At 45.5% G+C, this 13,046-nt stretch overlaps 1 protein-coding gene across 2 annotated transcripts in view; it reads left to right on the top strand.

Moving 5' to 3' along the window:
* The window catches only part of ATG7 (autophagy related 7), a 196,949-nt gene that overhangs the window by 32,884 nt on the left and 151,019 nt on the right, over window positions 1-13,046 (top strand). For both annotated transcript variants that reach the window (XM_080915043.1, XM_080915044.1), the window contains exons 6-7: window positions 351-467; window positions 1,905-2,054. In XM_080915043.1, coding sequence (XP_080771169.1) covers window positions 351-467; window positions 1,905-2,054 — 267 coding nt within the window. The remainder of the gene's footprint in view (window positions 1-350; window positions 468-1,904; window positions 2,055-13,046) is intronic.

Below are 13,046 nucleotides of genomic sequence, written 5' to 3'. Positions count from 1 at the left end.
CCCTGAAGCATGCAGGAGTGCAGGGTTCAGCTTCTTCTGAGTGAAAAAGTCTGTTATGAGATAACACAGACAGGAAGCCTGAGGTCCCCCCCTCTGATGGAAACAGTTGGGGTGTCAGCTTTGTAATGCCTCTGCTTTTCTAGTGGTGGTTTTTGAAGCTGAATCTTATGTAACCCAGGCTAACTTGTTATGTAGCTAAAGATGTCCTCCATTCACCTCTAGGTGTTGGGATTACAGGCATGCACCATTGCATAATAATTAATCTATTACACTAACAGATGTGTGGTTCCTTAATTCATGGGACCAATGTTATATTCGACTTCGTTGTGATTTTTTTTTTTTAACGGTAGGACCTAAAGAAGTACCATTTCTACTACTGGTTCTGCTGCCCCGCCCTCTGTCTTCCTGAGAGCATCCCTCTAATCCGGGCGCCTGTGGGTTTGGATCAAAGACTTTCACCCAAACAGGTATGGGCAAGTTAAACAAATGCAAATAAAGTGGGTTTAACTGTGAGAGCAGGTGGTTTATCCGGAAGAGGAGCCTGGTTGTCTCTGGATGGACAAAAGGCACCTGGGGAGCGCTAGAGTGCTGATAAGGTCTTGGTGAAGAGGAGGAGCCTCTGTCCTCCAGCTGGCTCACGAAATTGGGGGAAATGCTAAGCCCACAGGGAGGAATTACAGGAACATTTGGAAGACTGAGAATTTACCGAAGTGTGATTTTCATTTTTAGTCTGGGGCAGACAAAGCCACAGCCTTGAGTCTGTGGAACAAGCATAGACCCTCCCCTCTCCTCAGACCAAAGTGCAGAACCTACCTCTTCTCTGGTACAGACATGCAGGTCTCATCCTTCCTTCAAGGAGGCCGTTAGAGATTAGTCCCAAGAGCAATTAGAACCAGGCTGGCAGATGCAGACCTGGCTGGAGAATTCTGATTGGTTTCAAGACCTTGACTGTCAAGATGATGAGTTTCAAAGGTCTGGGAGTCAACAAGATGCAGAACTGAAGCCAGCAGAGATTTAAAGGCAGGGTGGGGGTGGGGAAAGGACTCCAGCTCCCGGAGGTCCAGTGCCCCTCTCTGGCCACCTGGTACACTATATGCATGTAATATACAGACATACTTGTACAAACATACTCACACACATAAAAGAAAATAAATAAGCCTTTTTTTAAAACAAAAGATTTAAAACTTATAACAAATGCATGATTGTAGTTTTCTGCAAAGAATTTTCTAAGACATATCCTAACTTGAGGTAATACATTCTAGCTGGGGATTGCATTCATATTTAAGGAGGATTAAATTTCTCAGATCATCTCAGGTGTGCCCCACCTTGTAAACATACTGTCAAAAGAAAAAAAAAATCATAGGTCTTCGACTGGAGAGATGACTCAGGTTAAAAACACTGGGACTTACACCATCCCCAACTCTAGTTTCAGGGGATCTGATGCTCTCTTCAGGTCTCCATGGGCATTGCAGGCACCTGGTACACATACATAAAGGCAAAAACCACTCATACACATAAGACAAAGATAAATAATAAAAAAATCCAAAACATCATGGATTCTTCCCTTTAAGAGGGGCATGTGAATTATGTCATAACAAACTATAAAAGATGATGATGAATTTTCTCACTGAAGGACCATGCCAACTTGAGGTAATACATTACAGAGGAATGCTTTGTTACGGCCATAAACCTCTGTGATTGACAGCTTAGACAGCCATCATTTTGTCCCATTTGTGTGAAGGCATAGCACAGGGAAAATGCAATTGAAAGCTGAAGCGGTGCTGTCAGTGGGCACTTGAGTAATCATGTGTTTCAAACTGGCACTTGGTGGTTCCTTTGATCAGGGCTGGTCTTTAGCTCAGAGCTGCATTTCCCAGTGGGTGCCTTTCCCTTCATGTTTTCAGATCCAGGCCCTGGAACGTGCCTATGATGATCTGTGTCGAACTGAAGGTGTCACGGCGCTGCCATACTTCTTGGTCAAGTACGATGACAACACTGTGCTGGTCTCCTTGCTCAAACACTACAGTGATTTCTTCCAAGGTCAAAGGACAAAGGTCAGAGTCTGTGGGTATCGTTTTGCTAGGCAGTTAAAACTTTGAAGTTCATGTTATAATAGACCACAATCAATTTGAAACTTAAGCTTCCTTAGCCCTCCATAGTATGTTTTAAGGTATTTCCCTCTCTGTCCTCTCTCACCCCCATTGTTTCAGTTTAATTCCTCCTTGCTCTCTAGCTAGCTCACCCTAGCTCTCTCACAGCTTGGCGGTTTGGACTCCTTGATTCTGTTAGTTAGATGAAGAGATTTGCTCTCCCTCTAGATATGCTGTACATCCATGTTTAACTTCCCAGCACCACCACTGAAGCTTGTCTTATGCCTGGGAAATCTCGCTTTCATCAGCTATAGAGGAGTCATCCTTGGACTGTTTAGGTCACTCAGTCCTCCAGTGAGCAGAGCCTAGAGGGGTCTTCTTTCTGGTCCCAATTCCTTTCTGCCTATCCTCTACTAGTCTTCCCATAAGCCATTGCTCTAACTAAACTTGCCTACTTTCCTCCAGACTCTACCTCCCCATCACTATTACCCAACCAAGCACATCTAAGATCTCTTTTTGTCTATTTTTATGTGCGGTGTGATCTTCCTGTCAGCATCCTACAACACTCAGTCCTTAGTGGTTTCTCTCCCACTGCAGAGCATCCTCCCAGGCGAGCCAAGTATGGTCTTTCCTTGCTTGGCCTCCCTCCACACAGAACCTGGTCAAAATGCTTTTTATAGTACGTTGGTCTGTTAAGCAGAGCCTGTATTGATCAGTCAGTGTCTGGAGTATGGAGTGCTTGTCTGAGGCCCTCAACCAAATTCTTCTGAATGAATAAGAGTATTGCAAAAAAATTTAAGTAAGCAGATGTGTAACATGCAATTTGAGCCATATATCAAGTTGTGCATTAAAACGATCCATGAGTATTAGAAAGTTGTGAAATCAGGTGGAGTAATGTAAGTAAAATCTATGAGATTTGAGAAAGAGGCCCTTAACATGGCCATTTTGAATGTAGAACCCAGAGCTTTGTGAATGTTAAGCCAAACTCTACATACAGCTAGGATATTTTTATTTTAAAATCAACTACATTAGAATTTTTTCCCAGAGGAAAAATCCTCAGGAAATAAAGATTTAATTTAAAATTCTTCTTTGGTCCAGGTGATAATAGGACAGTATTGCCTAATAGACCAGGCCTTTAGTAATTTAGAGTTTATTCTATTGTATGGACCAATTGACAGCAGGCAGGGTTAAGCTACCTAAGGTCACAGGGAGGGCAGTTAATAGAATCTCTCCACCAACCTTCCACAGGGGCTTTCAGAACCCCCAAATCTCATTATAAATCTGTGAAATGGGTACCTCACTGTACCCCTTATACAAGAAAATGATACTGCAGTAACCCTGCCCATGGCCGCTTCCAAGAGCCCTGCACCCTCTGCCTTCCCATCTCTACATTGCTCTGGGCAGGCTGCCTCTGCCTGACCCTAGGGTTTTAAGTGGACTGCCTCTGAAGCACCCAGTGCTGGCCCCTGCCAGTTCTGTGGTCCTGGGAAAGCAAAGTGGCCTTTTCTTGCTCTGGTATTCCTGTCAAATACCACAGTGCTGCTCTTTCCATGACTTGGTGAAATTTAAACATGCTAATGTGAATAAAATGTTCAGCACAAAACTCAGGTGTTGTAGCGCTTGTTTGTAATCCCAGCACTCAGAGGCTGAGGCAGGGGCAGGTGGATCTCTTTGAGTTCAAGTCTAGCCTGGTTGACAGAGTAAATTCTAAGGCAGCAGCCACAGCTATGTAGAGAAACTTTGTCTCAAAAACAAACAACAACAACAGCAAAAACTAACCAAAGAAACAAACAAAAACCTACAAACCAATGAACAAAACGATGATTAGTGCATAGTGGACATTTATTATACCGCAGGCCCCCCAGTATGTGACAGGCACTGATACACATCCACTTCTTTTCCTCCTTGTATTTTCTTCCCTGTATTCCCCAGCATATTCTAAGTGTGCAGATCTTGAGTCTCTGAACTTCTCTGCAGGCGATCATTATATCAAGGACCTATGCAGCCAGGGCCATTGGCCTTCACTTGCTTAGCTAACCATTAGTTAAGGTCAGGTCTCAGGAGAGCCAGATCACTCAGCACATGTGCTCACTGCCTCCTTGTGGACTAGAACTTGAGAGATGCTGTCCTCACAGAACCCAGAGTCTTATCGGGCCGAAGAGGCATCAGCAAGAAAAGCTAATGGGACCTGAAGGAAGAAAACAAAAGGCCCAAAGAAATGAGACAGATATGCTGGTGGGCTTCCTATGCTAGTGTGTGTGCTAGAAAATGTCACAGCAGCTGTGCACACAGGTGACCTCAGTGGAGTTCCCAAGCCCTCCAGCCTGTGGTCTTGAGTGCCCCATCCACCTTCAGTATGCTTTCTCCAGCCTGTGGCCACATCCCTGTCACATTCCTGCAGCCCTTCCAGACCTGCTGTCTTCAGGATAAAGTTGAAATGTCCTGCCCTAGCCATGCCTCATCTCCCACTGCAATCTGGGTGCTCCAGAGGCAGCCCCTGGTAAAAGTGGAAGAAAGGAAAAGGCCTTCTTCATGGCCTGGTGCCATCTTATCAGGCTTTCCAAGAAATTGGGGCTATCGTAAGACACACATGCACACACACACACACACACACACACACACACACACACACACAGATGGCACACACACCAAAGATTTCTGAAGAGTCTAGGTGAGATTAGGCACTCCTGCTTTTCCTACCTTAGCTGTAGTTTGCTGTTTAGATAATTCCAGCTTTTCTTGAGTGTTACTTGTAGCATGGTGTTTCCATGAGGGATTGAGCCTATTCTAAGAACAGATAGTCATTATTTCAGTGTGAGCTCCTGAGGTGTGTTCTCCCTTCAAATAGTGCTCTCTTCCCTACATCACACTTGCCTCCAGCTTTCTCCTTCCTTCTCTTTGATCCCCCCCCCCCCATTCTCTCTCTCACATTTTCAGTACTCGGAATGGAACCTAGGACAACTCACCCATTCTAGGCAAGCTCTCTCTGGCAAGCTCTCTCTGGCTGAGCTCCACCTTCCCTTCCCAGGTACATTGTAATTTAGAAGTGGCTTTTTTTAGTGAGCCTCCTGCGTTTGTGGGAAAGATGGAGAAGTACTGAGATCCTCCAGATGTCTGTCCTGGATGACATCCATAATGCCCATGACTCCAGTAACCATATGCTCTCACACAACACACTTGACTGTCTTAGCTCGCCCTGGTCCCCCACCACTTTATTTAGCTGCTTATCTATGCTGAACTTGGGACCTTCCCTGTGAGGCTGCTGCTGCTCTTAGAGGCATCACCACCTCAGAACTGCCAGGCTCCTATCCTCTTGGCTGGCTATGTCCCTGTCCATCTTCTTACAGTGACTTCCTGTGCCTCTCTGGTTCTCAACTCCTCAACCCCAAACTAGGGACTGCCTTTCCTCTGTGCCACTGATCCTCCCTTACATCGTCTGCAGTTACCTTTGGTGGTGCTTCCCAAATGAAACACCTGAGTCTCTTCACCCTGAGTTTAGCAGCTGAATTCTTTCCTGACATACCTGATTTTAGATGTTGGCGATGGGAGAGAATCCAGCCCCAGTGCAGTCCTCATTCTCTCCCACAAGCTTCTGGTCTGGCCTTTGCCTGTGGCACCCTTTTCTCCCCACCCTCACCACACACATCCCTTTGCTCTGCTGAGTGTCTACGCGATGGATCTGAACACTCTAGTTCCTCAGGACGTTCCTCTCTTCCATACATGGGCTTATTTTCCTGTTCTGGACTCAGACATCTTCCACCTGTCTCTGTCATATTTATTTGGTGCAGTTGCCATTCCTCACTTTCTTGGTGATCTTTGATTTTACCCTTGCTTTGAACTTACTTATTCATTTAAGAATTTTGGCCTTTGAGGCAGGATTTTACTTCATAATACAAGCTGGCCTTGAATGCTAGGTCCTCTTGCCCCAGCCTCTGCATACTGGGATTGTAGGCATGTACCACCATACCCAGCCTCTTTGCTTTGTAGCCCTGGCTATCCTGAAGCTCACTTTGTAGATCAGGCTAACCTTGAGCTTATAGAGCCCTGCCTGTCTCTGCCTCCAGAGTCCTGGGATTAAAGATGTGCACCGGACTAAAACTTTTATTTATTATTATTATTATTATTATTAGTGTGTGTGTGTGTGTGTGTGTGTGTTATGTATATGTGTGTACAGAGGTGTGCAGGCCTCGGCATGCATGTGGAGGTCAGAGGACAACCATTTCCTTCTTTATTGGAAGATGGTGTCTTGTGTTGCTTCTGTCTCTCCTCTAAGTACTCTAGGCTGGTTGGCCCTGAACTCCCCGTGACTCTTGTGTGCCAGCCTCTGAGCTCGATGTAAGGATGGTGGATTACAGATACACTCTGAAGCATCTGGCTCTTTGTGGGTTGTGAGATGAAACTTGGGTCACCAGGCTTATACAAGCAGCTTTAGCAGCTGAGCTGTGTCATCCTGCTCAGCTTCTTGTGAATGTTCTGCTCTCCAAGGACTGCTGCCTGCCCTGTGTCACATCTAAATAGGATGGAACCCTGCCTGGTGTGTACAATTGGGTGGGAGAATGAACCAGGTTTGAGTGACTTGGGGGGAGAGGACTGGAGGTCTCATGAGAAGACTAGTCAGTGCCTGACACACAGTAGGCATCCAAGAAGTAGCCAAGAAGCTCTTGCTATGGCTCACAGTGAGGGTTCTGTGTACTGAGCATTAACTCTTCAAGAATCTGCTAGAAGCCACAGGTTTCTGTAGAAAAAAATAATAGCTGCACACAGGCCTGTATGTAGGGATGTGTGCTGGCGACTGAACCTAGGACCTTGTGTATTCAGGAAGCACTTTTCCACTGAGCTAGTCCCCTACTTCCAGCTCACATCTAATCCCATGGAAGTATGGAGACCCACCTGTAGATCTCTTTGGGTCTCTGGCTTGAAGGGAGAGACAAGAAAGGAGTGTGTGCCTGTGGGATTGTTGAGGGTAGGATGGAAAGGGCCCTGTGTACATAGGATGTTGATGAACATGTGGAACATTGCTGGCTACAAGGGAGCAGCCTCTGCCTCCAAGAAGGCTACACTGCTGGCCACCAGCAGCCCAAGCCTCCCTGAGTTAGACTGATGTTATCAATAGTCCTCTCGGCACCCAGTGAGCAGTGTAGCCCTGCGTAACAGATGGAAATGGAACCATGGTTAGGGTGGAAGGCTTGACTGGGCTGAGCGTGCGTGGAGTGGAAAAAGCAGAAGCTTATTTTTCCTCAGTGGCTCCTGGCCAAGTGGAAAGGAGAAAGCCACATTCTAGCTCCCACTGCAGTTAATGAGCCAGTGTCACCCCTGAGCTGCAGTTCCTCTAACCAACCAGTGTACGGGTATAGAGTAGCAGCACCGTTCCTCAAGGGTAGCTGGAAGAACTGGGAAATGACCAATGAGACAGGCTTTGCTGGTCTTTCCTCATGCATGACCACTGTTCCCACAGATGTTTGTGGAATAAATTGGTCAGATTATGTTTTCTATGGAACTTTTGTTGTGGTTAGCCCCACTCCACAGGTATTTCATGAGAGAACATTTGGAGTCCTCAAGGCAAAGTTTCTTTCTTTTTTGGCTTTGAAAAAAAATCAGAAGAAACAAGAAGAGCCCTACCTACTAGAGAAGCTGCTTTCTGGTCACCTCTAGACACATCTAACCAGGCTTGCCAGCTTAGTGGAGGGGCCCTGTATGGGCACTCGGCCAGTACATCTGGGATTACTTTCTCCCACTTTTTGGATGACATGAAGTTGTTCAATACACACTTGCTAGATTTAACTCAGAGTGAAAATTACCTGTGACATTGTAACTCAATACTCATGTGTTCGTGGGTGTATGCATCCTAAAAATGTTTCCCAAAATGTGTGTGTGTGTGAGGGTGGGGGGGAGAATATATGCATGTGCATGCAATGGTGTGTGGTGGGAAATACACACACACACACACACACACACACACACACAATGCCGAGGATGGAGTCCAGGACCTCTGTAATCTAGGTAAGCACTATATAGCTGAACGACAGGCCAGCTCATGTCTTATCTTTGCAAAGTTCTAGTTATGATCCACTCAATCCCAGCTACACATAGCTCATTCTTCAGCTGACAAGGCAGCTTACTGGTTAAAGATGCTTGCTATGCAATCCTGGAGACCTGGGTGAGATCTCTACAATGCAAGGAAGGAGAGGACCAGCTCCACAGAGATGTCCTCTGAACTCCATACACTCACCATGGTGTAACACACACACACACACACACACACACACACACACACACACACACACACACACAAATAATCATCATCACATCAATAGTACGACTTGTGCAAACACGGGTACATCAGAGCGCTGTACTGGCTAGGACTCTAAGGTTGTGCTTAATGGTGCAGCCTCCATCACCTTTGTAAATTTTCACAGTTATCTAGCCATCCATTGATATTAAATTTTGAGGTTTTTATTTTGTTTTATTTTCAAGGGAGGTTATCACTCTGTAGCTTAAGCTAGCCTAGAACCTAAGATCCTCCTGCCTCAGCCTCCCCAGTGTATCGATGATGAGCTGTAGTGCCACACTCAGCTTTGTTTTTAAAGTAAACTTTGTATGTTTTCATCGAACCCTCTCTGCATTGTTTGAAACAAAAATTGTACCATATTCAGTTTGATTGTAGCCTTGGAGAATAATGCCATCCCATTCTGCACCCCTTTTTAGAAGGTAGTAATAGCAGACTCTTTACCATTTTTAGCAGCTAGCTTTATACTTCGTTACTGTTTAGATTATTTTTATGTATGACTTGTTCTTTTCCTACTCAGCTCTTGCATCTTGTGTTATTTTTCAAGAAAAGCTCTTTAATAAAGAATTACTAAATTGATGAAATGAATACTTAAAAACTTAACTGTGTGCATGTGTGTATGTCTGCTTCTGGGTGTGTGCATGTGAGTGCAGCACCTGTGGAGTTCAGAAGAGGGCAACAGATCTCCTGGAACTGGAGTTACAGGCCCTTGGGAGCTGCCCAACATGGGTGCTGAGAACCATACTTTGGTGTCTATGTAAAAAGTTTGTGCTCTCAACAACTGAGCCATCTCTGTACCCTGAGATTAAACATTTTGTAGAACATTTGTGTGTGTGTGTGTGTGTGTGTGTGTGTCTGTCTGTCTGTCTGTCTGTCTGTTTCTCTCTCTCTCTCTCTCTCTCTCTCTCTCTGTGTGTGTGTGTGTGTGTGTGTGTCTGTGTCTCTGTGTGTCTGTGTCTCTGTGTATCTGTTTGAATGAATTGGACAGGGCACACTTGTAGAGGTCAGCAGACATCTTGCAAGAGTCAGTTCTCTTCTCATATCTTGAATTCTGGGAAACAAACCCAGATCACAAACTACACAAAGCTGTCCTAAGAGCACTTTCACCCTCAGATCCATCTCAGCACCCTCAGTGTAGTCAGTGGTGTGTTGGCTAATGACTAACTGCTGGCCCTTGAGAGGAGTCGCCAGACTTTGTAGTATTTACTTATTTCCTTTGCATTTAAGACACAAACATGGACTCACAGAACTCTGAGTGGAGAGAGATGGTCAGACCAGGCTCTCACTGTTGAGAACCATGTCCTTACTGCTAGCTCTAGCGACTACTGCCCCATACTGTGTTTTCCCTCCCACTGTGTGCGTCTCCAGCATCAGATGTTTTGTGCTTAGACTCTTGACAGGCTTGGAAATCACCTTCATTTAAGTTCTTATTTCCTGCAAGACGTGTGGATTTCAACTGGACAGAATTGGTCCATAGTAGCACTGCATTGCTATGGAATGCCAACCCTTCCAAGCAGTTCTTGTGATGGTGTGGAGAGCAGTCTCAGCATCCCACCACCTGTCCACAGGGAAAGCTTTGCTGATCTTCCTCTGGCACAGTTACTAAAGAGTGGAAGATACTTCATTATTTCAGCAAGGTTCCCTTGTAGTTCTCAGGCTTCTATCTGCTGCTAGCTGAGCCTGCTCGTCTCTTAGCTAGCACTTAGTGTTAGCTGTGTGTCTTTGTTACTGGCTGTGACCTTGAAGTGCACTTAAGACTTGGATTTTCTTCCCTGTGCTTTTAAAAGGAGTGAGTCTCCTGTTCATTGCCTGGAATATCAAGTGTTTGAGTATTAGAGGCAGCCATTTGTATGAGTCCTGACAGGAAACCCTCCAGCTGAAGACGGTCAGGTTGACTGTCTTGCCCTCTAGGTACTCTGTTGTAGTTTTCAGCAGTTTGCTTCATGGACAGCTGCCAGATCCAAGCCGAGCCACTTCACTGAATGGCAGGCTCTCAGCAAAGTAGAAAGGAACACTTACTTATATACCTTCAAGACACTCTTGCTTTTTAATTGTGTTTTGCTGTGTTGCCATAAAAGGAAGTGATTTGGCCAAGTTATTTTTGTGGCAAAGCCAGGTTTAGAACCCAGAATTCCTAGTCAGGGTTTATTTCTGTTGTTAAGCTGGTTCACCTAGCACTGACTGGTATCATTTCTGCTGTGACTAAGGCTCCAAGTTAGCTCCTGAAACACCAAGAGACTCCAGAATCACCTTCAAATCATTAAAAATTAAATGCTACTTAATACTTTGCCCCATGTCAAATGAGTTCTGAAATCTCCTGTGTGGTGCTTGTCTGCCCCGTGCATGCTTATCTCCATAGGAGAGCCTTGTTCAGCCTGACACCCGCCTCCCTTTCTGGGTACATGGCAGATGTTCCTCTTTAACCAATCACCCCTATTCTATCTAGCTCATCTTAGGCCAGGGTGTTCTGAGAAACGGATTCCTGTTCATTTCTGCTCAAAGACTTCTTATCCCCTTCCTACCCAGAAATACACTTCTTCTTTGAGGCTGGGCATCTGCTGCAGCATGGGGTATATATAATACTCTAATTTATTCCCTGTATTGGTCCCAGCTCTACATCTGTGGATGATAAAACTTGAGATCCAGAGATTGTTGATCAGTTGGTTCTTTTCTTTGCCAGTTATAAAAGGGCCTGGGCTTTAAGGGTGGGGGTAGTCTGCGGTGATGAGCTGAGCTGGAATGGGTTGCGGGGGCGATGGCTGCAGCTGAGGGTGTCCGTGGCATTGCTGTGGCTCCTGCTCCTTGGGTGATAGTCCCATTCTCAGCTGGTGCTGGATGCAGGCGAGAATTGCTTGAGTGATGAGAAAATTAAAGCTCAGAGGTGTTGAGTCAGTTGCCAAAAGTCAGAGAAGAGTGAGCAACAGGACATTCTGTGCTGGCCCTCTCTCTCTCTCTCTCTCTCTCTCTCTCTCTCTCTCTCTCTCTCGCTTTTTTTTTTTTTTTTTTTTTTTTTTTTTTGAAGTCACACTTAGCAGTTGAAACTCAGATCTCTGGAGGAATGCTACTTTTTGGGTAGATACTGAGGCTCTTTCTAAATACCTTTTGAATGGCTCTTAGATCCTGTGGGGCTGAGCTTCACTGGCTCTGCTGTTCTGTTCTCCCCCACCCCTGCCCAGCTATCATTCCTTTTCCCCCCTCTGTTGTCATCCACAATTCTCCACATCTGAAAATGGGCCTTTGAAACAAAACAAGTCAGCAACTTTCCTTTTCTCTGTCTCCCTCCTTTCCCCTCTCTTCCCTTCTTTTCCTCTCCTTCCTTCTGTCCCTCTAGCCAAGAATTACCTTGAACCTCTGATCCTCCTGCCTCCACCTCCTGAATGCTAGGATTATAGGCGTGCACCTCTACTCTGGATTCTGTGGTTCTGTGGGTTGAACCAAGGGCTTTTTATCTGCTAGACAAGCATTCTAACACTATGTCCCCAGCCCCTCAACCCTTTTATTTTGGAGACAAGGGAGGATTTTCTTTGGGTTTTCAAATCAGTTAGCTGCCAAGTTAGCATACACCTGCTGACAGTGGCCAGCGCCCTTTCCTCTTGTGTAAGCCAACTGCCTGAATGTAAGCTGTTCTGGTTACCATGAAACTGAAATGAGGGAAGCCACTTTTTCTCCTCTCCCCCTTCCTTGCTTCATAAAGGGAAACATTCAAAGGAGTTGCAGGTGGCAGTGTGGCAGGCAGCCAGAGCAGAAGAGTCTGTAATTCAGATCTCAGAGCCCTCTTGCTGGCCAGGGCCCCCTCTCATCCTGAGCCAGGAGAAGTCCAGCATTAAGACTGACATCCAGTGAGTGCTAAGAATGACAAAGAAGGAAGTGAGCCTGGGGAGTACACTGTGGTTCTGGATGTGAATCTCTGCCATGGAAACCACTCAGTGCTACCAATGATGGCTGTAGAACATTGCCGGGCCAGGGAGAGCTCATATGAGAGACAGCTTGATCTCATTTCTGTTTAGAAGTTGTAATGCAAATATATTTATATGAAAAATAAAGTTAGGGGTAGTTATCTTAGCTAGGGTTTCCATCATTATGGTAAAGATTATAACCAAAGCAATTTACAGAAGAAAGAGTTCATTTCATCTTACAGCTGTAGTCTATCATGAAGGGAAATCAAGGAAGGAACCTGGAGGCAGGAACTGAAGCAGAGGCCATAGAGGAGTGCTGCTTCCTGACTTGCTCTCCTTAGTTTGCTTGGTTTGCTTCTTACACATCTGAGGACCACCTGCCCAGAGGTAGCACTGCCATTGCTGAGTCCACCCTCGTTCATCCACATCAATCATTAATCAAGAAAATGTGCTACAGACTTGCCTAGGGGCAATCTGGTGGGGGAATTTTCATTCCTCTTTTAATGAACTCTAGTTTATGTCAAGTTGACAAGGGAAAAAATAGAAAGCCAACCAGAACAGTAGTTATGCATGAAGATGTGGAGAGATAGATGTTCCTCTAGCTGTTGATAATGTGGGATCGTTGTGGGTCTCTCTCTTCCTCCTCCTTCTCTCCCTTTTCCTCCTTCCTTCCTTCTTCCTCCTTTTTCCTTCTTTTTCTTTTTCCTTCTCCTTCTTCCTTTCTTTGTTGTTCCTTCTTCATCTTCTTTCTTTTTCCTCCTCTTCAGTCTTCTT

Source organism: Micromys minutus (assembly GCF_963924665.1).
Source record: "Micromys minutus genome assembly, chromosome: 3".
In the NCBI taxonomy this organism is placed as follows: Eukaryota; Metazoa; Chordata; class Mammalia; order Rodentia; family Muridae; genus Micromys; species Micromys minutus.
Note: the sequence above shows the minus strand (reverse complement) of the source record. Positions and strands in the feature narration are given on the sequence as shown.